The sequence below is a fragment of the Lampetra fluviatilis genome, chromosome 32 (genome assembly GCF_964198595.1).
Source record: "Lampetra fluviatilis chromosome 32, kcLamFluv1.1, whole genome shotgun sequence".
Taxonomy (NCBI): domain Eukaryota; kingdom Metazoa; phylum Chordata; class Hyperoartia; order Petromyzontiformes; family Petromyzontidae; genus Lampetra; species Lampetra fluviatilis.
In genome coordinates this window covers 6,700,020-6,718,720 of record NC_136306.1, presented here as the reverse complement: position 1 = coordinate 6,718,720, position 18,701 = coordinate 6,700,020, and the positions used below count along the sequence as shown (strand labels likewise).

Genomic DNA, 18,701 nt, shown 5'->3' with positions numbered 1-18,701 from the left:
GTCACATCAAAATGCGCAACCTTAAATAAATATAGACAACACGTTCTACTTAATTAAATATAATTTTTAATAAATGTTTTCTCCTACAACATCAGAGTGCAGCGCCACATTAAATACGCACCACAATAACAATAGTTTAAAGCGATTTGAAGCATGTTTTATTTTCAAAATGGAAATATGGTTTGGGAGGGGGGAGGGGCAAACATTTGTGACGTCATATTTGAGGGGGGGGGGGTCTGACTTTTTGTGACGCCGTGTGACGAGGGGGTGGGCGGTTAAAAAAGTGTCCAAAATCGCGTGACGTCATTTATGGACGGCCCCTTGGAACGTCACCTCGTGGCCTCTGTCCATCCCCGTCTCCATGGACGCGATTTCAACCGGTTCGCACGAAGATTAACCAACCAGCCGCTCGATGAACCGCTTGCATGGGCGGCACGTGCTGAGGACAACAAGCCTCCTCTCCGGGGCCGACTCAGCAAACATCATCATCAGCATCATCACCCGTCGTCCCCGCGGGTCGATAAAATTGCTACTGCGCGAACTCGCAAGGCTGCGGCGAGGGTTCAACGTGCGTCACATCCGTCATAGGAATGTGGAATTTCATCACAAAACCAGGGTGCTTCTATAGCGCTATCCGTGACATGATCCATCACGAGTATCATTGACCGCAGCTGTGATAGCGCCAGAGTCAGGAGCTGTGTGTGTACGCGTTAAGAGATGGCGGTCTCTCCGAGCCGTGCGGTTTTTGGGGGTGTTATTTGACCATACTTCACCGCACTGGTCAGCGTGGCTTTTGGTGAACTGGTGGGTGCACAGGGCGGGTTCCTGCTCTCACTTCGCAGCTGATGTCACTCTCGTTGTCCTTCCCCCGCACCTCCGATTCATCACGGTGGGCTGCGTACGGTGCGAAAGAAGTTCAACATACATACGGCGCATAACGTTCCTCGCCCCGGGGATTCGAACCCCGGGCGGGCGGAGTTCAGAGCGGGCGGAGTGCGCTGAGCACTGCGCCACCGCTCCCCCCCCCACTCGAGTGGACGCGTTGAGACGGCAGAACACCGCCGTCCAGTGGAGCCGTGACGCACGTGCAGCCACCTGCGTTGCGGGTCAACTCCAGGGGTCGGCAACCTTTCAAAGAAGGGGAGGAAAAGGCATTTCTCTCGTGTTGTTTTCGTCTTCGACTGATCAAAATAGTTCGAGAGACGCATCACACGCACAGCTGCCTGGACACAGACACAGCAGGTAACACGGCAGATGACAACACACATCCTGACTTCGATACACAACATAGGTGATGGAATTAACTCAATGAAGACTGCGTCTATTTAGTTATTTTTCCGCTATTGGTTCTTCAGTTTGACTGCACATTTCCGTGTCACCACGACATTCCATAGTGGCCCATTCCTCGTCATATTTAGAATTTTATTTTTAAAACTGCTGCCCGCAAGGGGGGCAGCCAAAGAGCCGCAAGGGGGCAGCCAAAGAGCCACAAGGGGGCAGCCAAAGAGCCGCACGTGGGGGCGGGGGGGGGCAGCCAAACATCAGGGGGTGGGGGGGGGCAAAGAGCCGCAGGTTGCTGACCCCTGGATTAATTAGCTCGTGGTAATTCGGGCGGGCGTTATATTTTTTCCGATTCAAATCACCCTCCCGGCGCGGCAGCTGAAACAATTGGGCAAGTTATCTTGTACCCCGCAGCGCCCCCCACCCCTCCCCCCCACGTGATCTATGTATCTTTACCCGGCAGTATATAGCGGGTGGTAGCTACACGAAGTCGCGTGTGTGGTGGGGTCGAGTGTGGGCACTCCCCTCTTCCGTGACGTCTGAACTGCACGGAAGGGTAGACACCGCGTGAGTCCCCCCACAGTGGCGACCCCTTCCACCAGCAGGTGGAGTATACGACGTTTCGGGGCCGCGCCTTTACCGTTTTATGCTGCAGTACTTTGCGCCCGGGGAGGCCTTCATCCGGCAGTGGATCGCTCCCGGTTAAGGATGATGATAATGTTCATAGAGGTTCAACATTGACGATAAGTCTGGCTGTCGCCTGATGAAGCTAGTTGTAATTACTGGCGAAACGTCGTGCTCAGATTGTTAAATGTTGTGGCTTGGCTCTCCGACACACAACGGGTGTGCTGTACTAGTGACGAATTGGCCACGTTCTGATAATAGTTGTTTTACCCTTTTATCTGGCAACAAAACTGACACCTCTTTTTTACAAGGAGTCATGTTTGCATTGACCACAATACCTGCGGTCAGAATGCAAACAAAAAACACAACTCTGATAATACATGCACTGTCCTTGAAATTGATTGGTCCACACCCGAGACAGCTTTTATTATAGCTGTCTCGGGTGTGGACCAATCAATTTCAAAAACCAATTATCATATTTTGCTACTGGCAAAGGAGGTTCCAATGGTGGCCACGTTCTGTTTACGTGACAACCCTTACTAGTTGGCTGTGTCGGGTGGTGGCGGGTTTTAACGACACATTTATAGATTTAACCCAAAACACTTCTAGTATGGGATGATATTGCTCGCTAAAGCCTCCTCCTACTAACGTGTTAAAATGATGCCAATGTTATTTTCTGTCTATAATCAACTACTTTACCGCCGACACGCCATCTACTCAGGAGCCCCTGCAGGTGTGCACACCTTTTAAATCTGAATCGAAAACTAATTTATTTGGAACTGATTTAAGTTTTTTTTAGTGTTGTTGTCCTTCCCCACGCACCTCTCATGCGCACGGCTGGCTAACGCACGGTGCGAAATACGTTCGACGTGGGTGCGTTTTGTGTTTCGCCTCCCCCTTGCCATGGGCGTCGAGGAGGCTGCAGTACCCTGGCGAGCCAGCAGACGGCGGTACAGCGACGGGGTGGACTAATCTCCATCGGACTCCATGGTATGGTCGATTGCACTCATAATAATTGTCGATAATAATCTCCGTCGGATCAATGGGATGGTCGGGGAATGGAGAGTTATCCCCTCGCAGTCGTGCGTCCTCTCCCTGCGCTCCGCTTTCCCCCCACATGTGTGCACACTCATCGGCTGTAAACATCTTAATGTATGGAGGAGCGCAGAGCTTGGGTAATTATATTGGTGGCGCCGGCTTGCCGTGTGGCTGCTGCCTTCCCGCTCGTCTGAGGTTCATTCCTCGAGCCTCCGAGCCGTTCTCTCTCTACGAGAGCGAGCGAAATACGCTCCGAGTCGGGATGTTTTACTTTTTCCCCGGAGGAATCCGATGAGCTTTGAAGCTCTTTTTCACAGACGTCCAGTAGAGGCGGGTCAGGTAGTGTGGCGGCGGCGCGTTTCAAGTTGTAAGCAGCAACATGATAAAAAGAACAAAGATCCCCCGTATAGCCTTGACAGACTATTGGGGCAAGTGCCGTTAGCGAGCAGCTAAAAGGTCGGCACGGTTAACGAGGGAGTGGGTGGTCAGCACCACGCCCGGCCGCTTTTGTCTCCCCCAGTGGCGATGTTTACACACCGCACCAGGTTATTCATTTGAGACTGGGTCGACCTAGAGGAGGCCCAGGACTGGGACCGGTTAAGATAACCGCCGCTGGTGTTGGCCATGAGCGGGAATCGAACTCGAGTCAACGGGTTTGTAGCGTAGGGCGCTAACCACGACACTAACGCTGCCCACGAAGCAACACAGACCCACACACGCATTCCATAAACCAACAGAAGTGAGATGAGATGAGTTCTTAATATATCACGTAAGTGGAATTTATTGTCATTAATAATATTATCACATTTATATCGTTTAACGTTCCATGGGAGATCTTCCCACACGTTGCGTCGCTACAGTAGAAAGGCACATGCGGCTACGTGCTCTCACGCCGAGAGAGAGAGAGAGCGCGAGTCATATCTAAAACAAGCACAGAGACACACAGCACATCGTCAGAACAACATCATCCCCCGCACCTCCGATTAGCACGGTGGGCACCGTACGGTGCGAAAACAGTTTTCTATACTTTCATTATCAGCATCAGCATCATCATCCGAAGACGTATTTCTCTTTTAGAACATCACTACCGAAAGGGCGCGTCTTCATTTCAGTCTGAGCTCCGGAAAATATTAATTTACCCTTGAAATTATTACGTAAAAATTAAGCTGGGGGGGGCGGGGGTAGCTGCCCACTAGAGGCCGCTGCAATTACATCGAAGATATGCACGTGTACAACAGGCATTTTGTCAAACCAGTGCTGGGCAAAATACTTAGGCTGATGATTGTTGTGGTGGCCTTCATCTAGCAGTGGACTGACCATGGCTGCTGATGATTAATCAATGCCCCCCCCCCCCACATCACTAGCAGTGAGATGTACAAATGCTACTCAGGGCGCTCATGCGTTATCTTAAGTGCAGACTTCCGATTGCCGTCAATGTTTAATCTCAGCCGGAACAGCCCGGAACGCTCACCCTGGAGTAATCGTGGCCAAACTAACACCAACCCCGCCTTCTTGCGTCCATCTCATTTTCTAACCTGTTCCTATGATTATAGAACAATTAGGGTACGGTACAATACGTATAGGATTGTTATTATGGAGAAGCTTAGCTTGTGATCTAGTGGCAGTGCCTTACGCCGGTAATTATCTACGCTACTCCAAGCTTGCCTGTAAAGCTCTGATTGTAGTAATTGCAGGCAAACTGCAATTCACGCGAAAATGAATCCCGCGCGGAACATCTAATTTAATCTCAATACAGAAACTACGAATATTGTTGCACACTTACGTGTGGGGAGTGTTTCATATATATCATGTACACTTTGGTAATTGTGTGACCAACACAGTGGCATGCTGATGAAGACTACAAAACACAATACCGGTCCAAATCTACAAGTGCAAGTTTAAAATGATCTCCACCCTCGCTGTTGACAGCGTAATACATGCAAGAGGTTGACATATTCTCTGGTTCTTTCGGTAAAGCCAGATAGATAGAAACATAATCATAAAAGAACACGACGTTTCGGTCGCAACACAAGCGTCCGTCATCAGGTGAGAAACGTCGTGATATTTTTTTTATTCACTTTATTTTCATTTTCATTATTTAATTGTTATTATTTTTTCTATCTATCTACGTGACTTTACCGAAATACCCGAAGAATATTCTCTCTCTCTCTCTGTTCTGCATTGAATTCCTCCAGGGTTCCTCCCGTACGATGTAATACACATGCAGGGTAGGGCTTAAATGTTTTGTTAACACTTTATATGGGGCTATCGTTTTAATTAAAAAAGATCGGATAATAACGATACACCGTGACGTGATAACAAAAGTATGTTGATAGCTTCAAAAAGTCAAAGAGCCTCCCACTTGTCAACGCGTGGCCTGGAATCTTTTCCAGATGGTCTCCAGAGCCCGGAAGAGACACATTTTTCGTGGTTTTGTTGCAAATTCTCAGAGGTGTTAACATTTTTTTTGAAGCATCCTGTACATATGTGACAGCAAATGTGCTATGAAGAAGGGCCATTGCGAGAAACGTCATCAACATGTTTTTTTTTTTACCTTTGAAGGCCACAGTTTTATTAAGAAACTAAACCGGGCTCGTTTCAGGAAGCAGGACTTGTTGTGCAGGGCACTTGAGGACTAAGGAGGGTTGATGGAGCGTGGTCGAGATGAAAGACGGAATGGCAGCCGTGGTGGTGGTGGTGGTTGTGGTTGTCGTCATTCCGATGGATGTCCTCGCGATTGTGAGTGTGTAACAATGCAACCGATTGCCGGATCATGGTCGAATGCCCATTACATTACAGCAGGTATGCGTTGTCATAACATCGATTTTTCTACAGACGGTCGCGATGATATCCTTAATCAATACGTCGTGAACACAAGCAACAAAAGCATTTTAAAATTGACGCTTAAATTACGAGGTGAGTACGTTAATACGTGTGTAAAACAAATAAAACAACACATCAGCTAATAATAGTTACTGACATCCTTATAACATAATACAACTGTCATTTAACAAATATCATAGAAACTAGCCACCATAACACTATATATCATAGCTCAAGCCTAAGTAACAAAAACCACACACGTTTGCCTTGTTTAGAACGTTAAACAAAATGCGTACTCTTAGGTTTTTTCGGTAAAATCACGTAGGTAAAAATAAATAATAAAAATACAAATAATAGAAATAAAATATTTGTTATATATTTATTCTTTTATTTATATTATTATTTCTATTATTTTTTTATAATAGAAATAAGATACTCATTATATATTTATTATTTCATTTATATTATTTTTATTATTTATTTTTACCTACGTGACTTTACCGAAAAAAAAACCAAGAGTATGAATCCTTGCAGTCACGAAAGCTTCACATCTAGAAACAAAATACAGTCCCTGCCACAGTAGCGAGCTAAACTTTAACATTTCAAACAGTAGATAAAGAGGGGGGGGGGGGTGGAAGGGGGAGGAGGGTGGGGGGGGGGCGAACGCGGCACGTGACTTCGTTTCAACCCCCCCCTCAACCGCGCGGCCACACGACGCTAAATCCCGCGAACTAAACGGGGACCCCACTCTACGAAATTCCATCCGTCACTGCAAGCATCCCTTAAGCCATGGGGTGGTTCTTCACCCGGGGTGCACGTGCACCCCCTGGGCTTGCGAGATGCCCTTTACGGGGGTGCGAGACACGGTCAGATTTCTTTTTTAGAAGGTAAATCATCGAAACACAAATTAAGCAAGGGCACGTAAGTTCAACTACTTTGTTGCATCAAACCTACGTACTTATTAACGTTATATATTGTTTTACGATTGATACCCAAGGAGTGCAAGGGCTACAATAAAGGTCAAGAACGCACTGATCGTGTTGTGCTAATCCTGCTGATGCTGCTGTTGCTGCTAGTCTTGCTGGCGCTGTTATTGCTGCTGCTGCTACTGGCAGTGCTAGGGCTGTTCTAGGTCCTGGTGGCGTTGTTATCACTGCTACTGGCGGTGCTGCTGCTGTTGGTGCTGTCCGTGCTGCCCGTGCTGCTAGTGCTGCTGCTCCTGGTGCTGCTAGTGCTGCTGCTGGCTCTGCTCGTGCTATTCTCATGCTACTGGCGCTGCGAGTGATGCTGTTGGTGCTGCTGCCGGTAGGGACGCTGCTGCCGCGAGGGGGCGCCCGCGTGCCCGCGTGCCCGCGTGCGTGCGAGCTTGCGCGTCACAGGCGCGCAAACGCGCACGTCACAGGCGCGTGTCCTGCATGAGGCCCGCGAGCGGGTCGTCTCCCGAGCTCACGTTGTCCAGCGGCACGACCCACGCGTCAACTCCCACCGAGGGGGACGCCGCCACCCTGGCGGGCGTGGCCCGGCCGGGCGGGCGGAGCGGGGGGCCCGTGTCGCACCCCCACGCCTCGTCGGGCCAGCCGTCTGCCGCAGCAGCCGCCGCAGCCGGTGACGGGCCGCCCGCGATCGCCTCCATCGCCGGGTTGTCGTGGCAACCGCCGTTGCTGTTCCCGCCGTTGTCGTGGCAACCGTTCTCGTAGCAGGGGTTCTCGAGCACCTGGTGGTCGTTGTGCACGTACTGGCGCGGAGAGGTCGAGAGGGAGGGAGAGATGGTCAGCGTGCATCGGGCGTGGTCAATCTAATGAACTCCCACGATCCCGCGATGACTTTTGACTGACCGGGCGTTCTCGTTGGGTCACAATCACCTCAAAATGTCGTGGACCTACTGCACTAGATTCCAATTGAGCTCCATGCCGCACTTTTCGAAGTTACTGTTGCTTAATTCGCAAAGCACTCGTTCAGTAATTGCCTCGACATTTGACCGATAAGCTGCAAGATTTCTACAATCCGTCCAGGAGTTTGAGGTCCTCAAACGCGGAAACATTCGCCGCCCATCGGCGAGATGCGAAACAACATTGGCAACAAGGCATGGGCAATGTGACTCGGCTGTAGTCGCGCAAAGTTCACTTCGTTTAACGGGGCGAGAACTCGAGAGAGAGCAGGATATAGTCACATAATAGATATTTTTTGGGGGGTTAGATCGCGTAAATATATAAATGTGTCGTTAAAACTCGCCACCACCCGACACAGCCAACTAGTTATGGTTGTCACGTAAACAGAGCATGCTAATTCGTCACTAGTACAGCACACCGGTTGTGTGCTGGAGAGCCAAGCCACAACATTTACAATCTGAGTACGACGTTTCGACAGTAATTACAACTAGCTTCATCAGGTGACAGCCAGAGTTGTGGTCACATTTGGTCACATGTGCAAGAGCCATCGTTGCCCCCCCCCCTAATTGCAGACTAATGCACCCAGGTCACTCTTGCAATTGAAAACTCGAATGTTTGTATGTTGAACTTCTTTCGCACCGTACGTAGCCAACCCGTGCTAATTGGAGGTGCGGGGGAAGGACAACAAACTAAACACAAAAATGCAATAAAAAATGGGGTTGTCAATCTAGATGATGATTTAAACGTGCATAGCCCCCAGTGGCTTTCCAATATCGGACGGAAGAGCGTTCCAGACGACCGCAGAAGAGCAGTGAGCATCTCTGGTCGATGGCCAGCCAGGACGCGATGGTGGTTTACGACTCAATTTTCGTGATCTCGTGTGGATTACACACAGTGGCAATCATCGTCTCCCTCACCCCCTCCCTCCCCTACTGCCATACAAACAAAGACAAAGATCCCCCGTATAGCCCGAACCAAACTGTTGGGGCAAGTGCTGTTAGCGAGCACATATAAAGGCCGACACGGCACGCGCCCAGGGTCACACCCGTGCGCTATGAGACTCATCCTACTGGTACCCTTGGAAGTTGTCGCTCCGGTGAGATAAAGAAAAGCAAACTAAAACTCGACGTTGGGGGGCGGTGGCGGGGGTGTGGCTGGGGTTACGACTGCGTGATGCGGCCGCCACCGCCGCTCACCCAGCTCTTGTTGCGCGTGCGCCGCTTGCTGTAGAGCAGCATTGCGGACACGAGCAGCACGAGGCACGAGCAGCCCACGGCGAGCAGCACGGTGCGCACGTTGTGACGCGGCCCGCCCGGACGCTCGGCACCCGCCGCCTGGTGGCCGCTGTCGGAGCTGTCGGGCTCGGTCACGGCCTGGGGAGGGGAGGGGAGGGGGTGGGGGGAACACAAAGACGAAGACACGTGGATGAAGATCGCCCACGTGTTGGTCTAACAATCGAACAGTTGTTGCTAGTGAGGAGCAAACTGATCGAAGGCCGGCACGGCGCACGAGGGGGTGGGTGGCCAGCACCACAAAGACAAAGATCCCCCGTATAGCCTTAACAGACTGTTGGGGGCAAGTGTTGCTGGTGAGTAGCAACTGAGCGAAGGCCGGCACGGCACATGGGGTAGGTGGTCAGCACCACGCCTGGTCGCCTTTGTCTCCCCAGTGGTGATGTTACACACCGCACCAGGTACTAATTTGAGGCTAAGTCGACCTAGGGGAGGCCCACGACCCGTTAATCGCCACGGGTGTTGGCCGCGAGCGGGAATCAAACTCGGGTCGTAGCGCAGCGCGCTAACCGTTGCGCCACCGCTCCCCTCCACTGCAGATATTTACAAATACATACAAACGTACAGTTCGCCTTGTTACTATTTCTACAAGAGACCAATTCATACTTCTCAGGTGAGAACTAAAGAGGCCAGGTTGATGGATGATGATGATGATGATGACCGGTAGATGTAACCGTTGCGCAATCCTCCACTCCTATAGCCCTGATTGATGTTGGAGCCCTTGCAAGAGATTTAGGCTGTGTTGACGTGAAAATGGACAGGGCAGGTCAAGGGTAGAGAAAACTTGCGTCAATAGCCCCCCCCCCCACACACATCGCCCAACACCCCGGAATTCAACTTGGTGCGTGGGTCATGCCCGATCGCAGCTGTTTATTTTAATAGTTATTTAAAGCGCACATTTTAGGTTTTATTTTCCCCTTCTTATTGTTAATACATAAAGGAACACGTGTGTGTTTGTATAGCGTTAATTCCGGGATAAATTTGTATAAATAAATGACACCACTACATTCGTGAGGAGTTTAGTGTAAATCACGGATTGCCATTAAAACTGATTTTTGCTTTTAAACTATCCCAGTACAACTTTCATGTTTTTTTAATTATTCTTTTTTCGTTTTGTCCACCCCCAACCCATCCCCATATTTGACCCCAATGAAGCTCCCGGCGTCGCGTTACGGGCCGGCGCATCCCAGCGTTCCTCATTGCAAGGCCCTCGAGCCACTGGTGGCCCCTTGGTGGCCTTCAGTGCGACTCCCTGGCGTGCACCCCCCCCCGCCCCCGACCAATACACAACGTGTGAAAATACCTTCCTCCCCCCATCGTCATCATCGTGTTGTCAAACCGCGAATGGTTTCAAATGCGCGGCGGCCCTCGCACTGACGATGTCTTATCGGCGAAAGTGCCCCAACCTCCCTCCTCTGAAAATGAGTGAAGATCGCTGTGTGTGCCCCTCCCGTGCGACCCTTGGCCTGGAAGATAGACGCACAGTGGTGACATCGCCTTGCTCCGCCGAGAGCGGGAACAGAAAACTATTCTGGCAATCGCATGATGACGCCGGTTGTTGCGACCACGAGCGTGAACGCCGCCAGCTCAAATTGTCATCGTCGACGTGGATTTGCTATCCAGCACGCAAGCGGTGGTGCTGAAGAAGAATCGCGCTTTGTGACCTTCTGTTCCCCGCGGACGACTAAGCTTGCTGATTGACTGTGTTGGGGTGGAGGTGGGTTTAGGACGCGTTGACATTTACGCAAATCTATCCCAACATAAACATATTTTATAATTGTTTTTTTACCCTTTTATTTGGCAACAAAAATGACACCTTTTTTTTTTTTACAAAGAGTCATGTTTGCATTGACCACAATACCTGCAGTCGGAATGCAAACAAAAAACATAACTCTGACAATGCATGCATTGTCCTTGAAATGGATTGGTCCACACCCGAGACAGCTTTCTTTAGAGCCTAGTCTCACATGGTGTTGGACCAGATGACGCCTTTTGCTTTCCGACTGCAGGTATTGTGGTCAATGCAAACATGACTCCTTGTAAAAAAAAAAGTGTCAGTTTTGTTGCCAGATAAAAGGGTAAAAAAACAATCATATATTTTGCTACTGGCAAATGAGGTTCCAATGATGTAAAAATATTTTAATTACGAATAATGTTGGTCAGTCTTCATTGCAAGGCCCGCGGGCCACTGGTGGACCCTTTTGGACTTTAGTGTGGCCCCCGACACTACACAAATAAAAAAAATACTTCCCCATCATTATAGTGCTGTCAAACCCCCAATGATGTCCAATGTGTGGTGAAATTTAGTGAAGAACACTGCTCTACATGTGAAATTAAAATAACCAAGCAGACAGTATGCCGTCTCCTTCCCATCCACAATCCCTCCCTCCACGTGAGAAAGTGTAATCTTTATAATGTACACATCCCACCGGCCGCATGGCCTTCTGGGACTTACAATAAGGATTGACTTCAGCAGCATTGGTTCAGCACAAGCAACACTTTGGTGGTTGTTGGGGTTCACAGTTGTGGGGGGGGGGGGTGTAAGAGTGGGGGGGGGTAATGGGGTTTGTGTGTGAGGGTGGGAGGGGTATGAAGGGAGGGATGGGTGCGGGGGGGGCTTTCTCCGTGATGGAACGGAGGGGTACGGGGAACGCGAGGAATGTTCGGTGCATGCCACGTGCGTGTGTGCGTTACATCAAGCTGACGGGAACTGAGGATCCCGGTGGGCTTTACCTGATAAAATAAAGTAGTTTCGTTTATTTGGACGGAGACATTTTAGTGATTTGCTGACCTTTCCTCTACTCTGCGCTCGTATCTCCTGTCTGGTTTGTTGTCGTAACGTTCTGGCCACGCCCCTACTGGATAGGTGTGAGAAAGAGCTTTGTAGCTCATCGGATTCCTCCAGTCTAAATAAATATTCTTATTCTGACATAAATACGCGCCTCCTTCACGAGCCTGTTCCTGCAGATGAATACATCCTTTGTATTTCGTAGCTGTTGTTTTAACACATCCCATCGGCTGCACCTGCCTTCTTTTTTGTCAGTGCATCATTCAGCAGAATATGTTCAATACAAAGTAACAAGAACATATATCTCTGGACCGGTTTTCAACATTCACTGTCTCATCGGCAGAGGCAGGCTTTTTGGAACCAATGCTGGTGAATAACCAGATGTTTATTCACAAGGAAGGACCATGTCTCTTGTAGATTGGGAGGATCCTTCAGAGCGAGTGGCTGATGTAAATCCCAATGACGCTCTCGAAGGGCTAGAAAGCTGTAATTTGGCACGGATTTATAGCAGCAACACATTTCATTTATACTGCGCCAATAAAGTAACAAAAGTATCAGAACGTTGAATTTTATTTTGGCCTAGGGCACCCCCTGATAGCAGCTGTCCTTGTAGTGGAGTTTGGTTATTGTTGGTGTCAGTCTGTAACTACCCACTCCTCTCTCATTGGCATCATCAAATGATCACCATCAGCATCAATACATTTAAACAATGCAACAATTATCATCCTCAAAAATTACACTCACCATCACTCACAATGATCATCATCGTCATCATCATTGTTTACACTCAATTAAACATGTCATCAGTACTTACACAGACACTCACTCAAGTACAAAATGTATTTATCATCATCACCACCACCATCATCATCATTGACGCTTCATCATCAATGTTGGTACTCACCATCACTCACTGACCAATGTCATCATCATCATCACCATCATGATGCATTGTTACACTCACCACCATCATCATCATGAGTTAATCAACACACCATCATCACATTAACATAATGCAATCATCATCTACATCATGGATGCATCCAGGTACCAATCATTAAACCGAGCTGATCACGCATCACTTGTTATTGTAATCATTGTTACTCCTGTCGAGGATGTTCGGGACATCCTCACACACAACCACGGGTTAAGGGTCAGGGGTCACTGCCGTGCCCAGCAAACGCAATCCGACGATTGAGTGGAGGACACTCCCATCGGATTATTGCGGGGATGGATTGTAAACGGGCGGGACACACCGAGAAGGGGATAGGCGGGGAAACTGGGTGAGGCGGGCGAAATAAAGTGGACGGGAGTCGGGCGAGCTCGGGGTTGGCTTTGGATGACGAGTGTAAGTGCGCGGTGTGAGTTGGCGTCGACAATAAAGACGCATCCTTGACCCGCTTCAAAGTCCTCCGCTTCATATTCTTAGGTTTTTTTCGGTAAAGTCACGTAGGTAAAAAAATAAAATTAATAAAAGTAAAATAAAATAAAAATCACGACGTTTCGATTGCAACACAAGCAATCATCATCAGGTATAAATGAAATAGCAACAAAAATTTTACTTTTAATTTTTTACCCACGTGACTTTACCGAAAAAACCTAAGAATATGAATCCTTGCAGTCACGAAAGCTTCAAATCTAGAATTCCTCCGCTTCACTTTACCTCGGTCTTGCTTGGGCGAGCAGTCGACGGTGGCGGAGTTCTTCCGCCGTCGATGCCGCGATCATCGATCGGCACTCCACCTTCACTCGCATCCTGTGTCGTCGCGGTCTTGGCAGTAGATGCGTCGAATCGATTATTCGTATTATTAGTATTGATATCACCACCAGCAGTACCACCAGCAGCAGCAGCAGCAGCACCACTAGCAGTGGTCACACTCGAACTCGCTGCTTCCGACGCCGAGGGCGGAGTCGTGTGAGTGCCGTTCACGGTCGCAGCGTTCCGAGACACGCCGGGGGTGACGGATGGGAAGGTGGACGAGGAGGGCGACGAGGAGGAGGAGAGGGGCGACTTGGGGGTGACAGTGGAGGAATTGGCAGTCTGCAGCGTGATGCTCGCGTTGTTGGGTAACTCCGTCGCGTTCGTACTGGGGGAAGGGGTGATGTTGGCCTCGTATGCGGGGGTGGTGGTGCTGTTGGTGTTCGTGGGGTTGGTGGTGTTGGTGTTCGTGGGGGTGGTGTTGGTGTTTGCGGGGGTGGCGGTGTTGGTGTTTGCGGGGGTGGTGGTGTTGGTGTTTGCGGGGGTGGATGCTGGGTTAGTTGCCGATGTGGCAACTGCGTTTGAAGAAGTGTTTTCTATTGCGGTTGGTGACGCCACTGCCGCTGCTGCCGCTGCTGCTGATGTGGCTGATGAGGGTGGCGTTGATGATGGTGGTGTTAATGATAATGGGGTTGATAATGATGGTGCTGTTGATGATGGTGATGATGCGACGTTGTTGTTTTTATTGAGAGTAGTTATTTGTTTTGTCGGTTGTGTGACGGTTGCCTTCGATGGTGGTATTTGTGTAGTGGCGGGCTTTGTTAGTGGAGGAGATGTGATGGCGGATGGGTTGACTGCGTTCAACGTGGTCAAAACTGCAAGCAAAGAGAAACGAACAAACGCGGATTTTGAGAATCACACCGTCGCCCTGTTAAACAACGTCGGCATTCACATCACGTGGATGGCGATCTTGCTGCTGATGCTGTTTATGATGCTACTCCTCATGCTGCTGCTGATGATGAAGCTGATGATGAAGCTGCTGCTGCGGCTGATGATGTTACTGCTGCTGATTATTCAGCTGCTACTGCTGATGAAGTTACTGCTGCTTCTGTTGCTGCTGCTGGCAATGCTGCTGAAGATGCTACTGCTGATGATATAACGACTGCTGCTTCTGATCTTGAAGTTACATCCACTGCTGCTAATGATGATAAATTATGCTACTTGCTGATACTACAACACTGCTGATGATGTTGCTGCTAATGCTGCTGCTGTTGCTGACGATGAAGCCACTGCTGATGCTACTGAGAGGAGCGTGGATAAACCACAGACGAGCGGGGAGGGTAGTAACAGCAGCAGCCAGGGCGCGAGGAGCCGTCGCTATAGCAACAATTGCCCATGCTCCGCGGTCCTCTGTGCATTAAGATGTTTCCAGCCATGCGTGCAAGGGGGCAACACTCAATCCCATGCCATCCAAATTCCTCCCATGAGATTAGTCCGCGCGTTCGTTCGATCGCCTTGTTGTTCTGGCGAGCCCGGGGGATCGCACCCCCTCGACGCCAACGGGAAGGGAGTCTAACAACATCTGCGAGTGATCCGCCAACCCTCGCTGCCTCCACAGCGCTGCATTACAGGCCACGTGCGCGGCCACTGCTCTCCGGCTCGCGATGAAGTTACTTTAACTTCCGATGCTGTCGATGGTAATGAACTTACTACTGCTGCTAATGCTGCTGCTGATGGCGATGGGTAATCTGGTGGTGGTGATGCTGCTGGGTTGGCAACGGCGCGCAAGCACAATTGACAAGACGATAGCAATAACACCGAAACAGGTGACGTTCCGGGCAACGGCCCGTCTTCATAGTACTTAAAAAAAAATCAAAGGATGTTGTCTCGTGACTGCGCAGCTTACCCCCCGTCACCGTTGTCACATCGCTTGAATGGTCATAGTTTTCCCCAAACACCATCCACCATCCTGGCACGAGCGAACAAGACAATCAAGAGATGAGCACCGCATTTGCCGGATAATAAGACGCACACCCGCACCCTCCTACCACCACCCCCAGCTGCTTCCCACTCCTACCAACCTCTCCCTCCTTCCCTCCTCCCTCCTACCTCCTCCTCCTCCGCCGCTTTTGTGTGTGAACGCCTTTTGTCACGCGCAACTTATTTGTCCACCCGGTCAAAACCATTCCGGGGTGGTGCGTCTTACTTTCCGGAGGCGTCTGCCAACGAATAATAATGTACCGAGCATCGAAGGGCCGACGCGATTCTGCAAATTGCGTCGTCGACACAGATTCAGGATTTCACGCGGTTTCGGATTGCGCAACTTTCCGTGAGATCGTAGGGGCGGGTCGGGAGAGCCGCCGTACGTCGTGCCCATTACTCACGACCACACAACAAGGACAGTTACCCGTATAGCCTGTAACAGGCTTTTGGGGCAAGTGCTGTTAGCGAGCGCATACCAAGGCCGGCGCGGTGCACGAGCGGGTGGGTTGGCCAGAGCCTGCGCCCCAATGTTTAAACACCGCACCAGGTGCTCATTTGAGGCCGAGTCGACCTAGGGGAGCCCCAGGACCGGTTCAGATGATCGTCACTGGTTTTGGCTGTGAGCGGGAATCGAACTCGTTTTGTAGCGCACATACACCCACAGACAGACGCTCTCACAAATAGACACACAGAGACATGCACAATCACAATAACGCACGCATTAATACACGCTAAGAATCACACACGCCAACACACACACACGCTTGCACAATCGCATACAAATACTCTCCCCGCCATGTAGCCTTTTGAGCAGACTGTTCAGCGATCGCCTGTAAAGGTCGACACGGCACACGATAGATAGACACGGACAGACACACACAAATGTATCAGGATTGCTTCTCTGGCAGCTGATTGGCTGGTGTCACGGGGATGATTGTAATGCAATCCCTAGCAACCACTGACGCATTCCTCTTTGAAAAGTGGCGTCGGCGCACACAGATACTCCGGACTTTGTAGCATGAATGTTCAGATTCTACACGAATCGATGTCCTGGTAGTATTTACGCGGTTATTTTTTTTATTCATGCCACTGGTGAACAGGATAACTGTTATAGTGAATGGGGTAACTATTCTCCCTCTAATTAATTATTGGTCACGGTTCAATTGGTTGGCTGAATAAAATAAAATAAAGATTTTTCAAAATTTTTTTTTAACACATTCGTCAAACGCACTGTGGCCTTCAAAGGAAAAAAGGTATAACAGGCGACGTTTCGGGCAATGGCCCTTGTTCAGGGCACATAAGGAGTCTATAACAGACATTTCTAAGGCCACGGTATTTCTAATGGCGAGTGTGTTGAGTTGTTGTTAACTGTGGTTGTGCACCGCTTCCACCAGGGGCGGTTTCTTCATTAGGGCGATTGGGCGACGCACCACCAATGTCATTCAACCACAGAGTCACGCTAGCCGTCACTGTGCCTCTGGATATAGTCCAATCACGTCATGCTATGTTCTGTGGAGTACCGCCTCTTTTTGGGCGATTTCCCTCCAGCTGAGAATCGCCCCGAGTGGTCCCATAGACTTACATTCAAAGATGTTTTTTTTCGAACGGGGGCGCTGCAATGCATTCTCTATGGCTTCCGGGAGGGCTCGCCCTAACGTGCTTACGTCATCATACGTGCTTACGTCATCATACGTAAGCACGTTTCATCCAACAATATAATTTGTCGCCACCTAGTGGAATCTTTAATAAAATAAACTTGAGTGGTTTGTTTTAATAGTGAGTATAGAAACAAACAAGATGTATTGTAAGAGTCACTTTATTTTTCATTAATATTAAAGAAGTGAAGTTGCCTTTACATGCTTAAGCTGTTAATTTATCCATTGCATGGGTGGACCTTATCCTTATCAATCATCCAGACATTTGCCCCCCGCTGAGAGATTTTGCAGGAGCCGCCACTGGCTTCCACCACCAAATAATGGAAACAACAAGTACCGTAGACCACACCATCTGCGGTGTTGCTCTCGAGCCCTCGAGCGGCTCGTGGGTGTTGCCGCTATATAGATTCTTCACGATACGATACAATATAACACGACGATTATCGCGATATCAGATTTACGTAACTCCGCAAATGCATTTTTGAACGCTTTGCATTGCGTCAAAACCTTGCCCTGTTTCAATTCTAGAAGGCACATCGATGTGACTTTGAACGCCCACGATGTGTACGTATGTTACGTTGAACTCGTTTCGCACCCTACGTACCCAACCGTGCTAATCGGAGGTGCCGGGTGTAACGACTACAAACTCAACACATACACACAAAGTCAGCCTGCCCACAAATATTGTCACGAATGATGTGGTGCTGCTCCTGCTGCTGCTGCTTTGTCGGTGGTGCCACAAGCACAATTAACAACGACAACCCCAACACACTCGTCATTAATGACACCGTGGCCTTCAGAGGAAACTGTAATAGTCGCGGTTTTAGTGAAATTGCCCTACTTTCAAGTGAACGTGTCTTCAATAAAGAAACCATCTCAAGAGAAGTACGTCAAGTCGTCGTTACACTTGTAACAATGCCCGTGGAACTGACCAAGTAAGGCCCCTTCTCGCTAACCCCTTTTCGGGGCCATACCTATAGCTCGACGCAACATTTCATCATGCACTGCTCTGCTCGGGATCTCTAGAAACACGGCCATGTATTGAACCCCAACACTCACTCAGGGCGTGAGAACACCGAGCCGACCTCAACTCTACATGGGGGGGGGGAGCGGGGCGGGGTATCGTAGCGAAGATGTGAAACAATGCGCTGGGATCTCTGTGGGAGTGTCTATTATCATGGGGGAATTATACAATGAGTGTGGGAAGTAAAAAAAATGTTCCACCCGTTGTCACGATGTTAAATATCAACAAACGGTGACGCGGGGGCCCAGACACGTGTGACCACGTGCAGTACCACGTGCTCGCCCAATGATGTCAGTTGCACGTAGCACACACACACAGATAGATACCATTTGCTAAAAAAATAACAATGGGAACATCTAATTCATTTAATAAACTAAACAAACATTCTATGGAAGCCAAGGGTCTTGGAAAGTTTCGTTCCTTTTCGCCCATAGACTCCAGGGGACTGGGAGGGACCGGGGTTTATTATTCAGGGGTTGGTGGTGATGATGGTAGTCGTGATGGTGATCATGGTATCGGTGGTTGGATGGCAGTGGTGATGGTGGTAGTGGTGAGTGGTGATAATGACGGTGGCGATGGTGTGGAAGCTGATGATGGTAATGGTG

At 49.5% G+C, this 18,701-nt stretch overlaps 1 protein-coding gene across 2 annotated transcripts in view; it reads right to left on the bottom strand.

Annotated features, from left to right (window-relative positions):
* Positions 1-3,697: 3,697 nt before the first annotated feature.
* Positions 3,698-18,701, bottom strand: part of LOC144943687 (uncharacterized) — a 28,557-nt gene continuing 13,553 nt past the window's right edge. The window contains exons 2-5 of one of the 2 annotated variants that reach the window (XM_078871420.1): positions 15,341-15,403; positions 13,399-14,309; positions 8,852-9,028; positions 3,698-7,501 (exon numbers count right to left, since the gene is read on the bottom strand). In XM_078871420.1, the coding sequence (XP_078727546.1) occupies positions 7,163-7,501; positions 8,852-9,028; positions 13,399-14,309; positions 15,341-15,403 (1,490 nt within the window). In that variant the 3' untranslated portion in view covers positions 3,698-7,162. The remainder of the gene's footprint in view (positions 7,502-8,851; positions 9,029-13,398; positions 14,310-15,340; positions 15,404-18,701) is intronic. The other variant, XM_078871421.1, reaches the window with a different exon arrangement.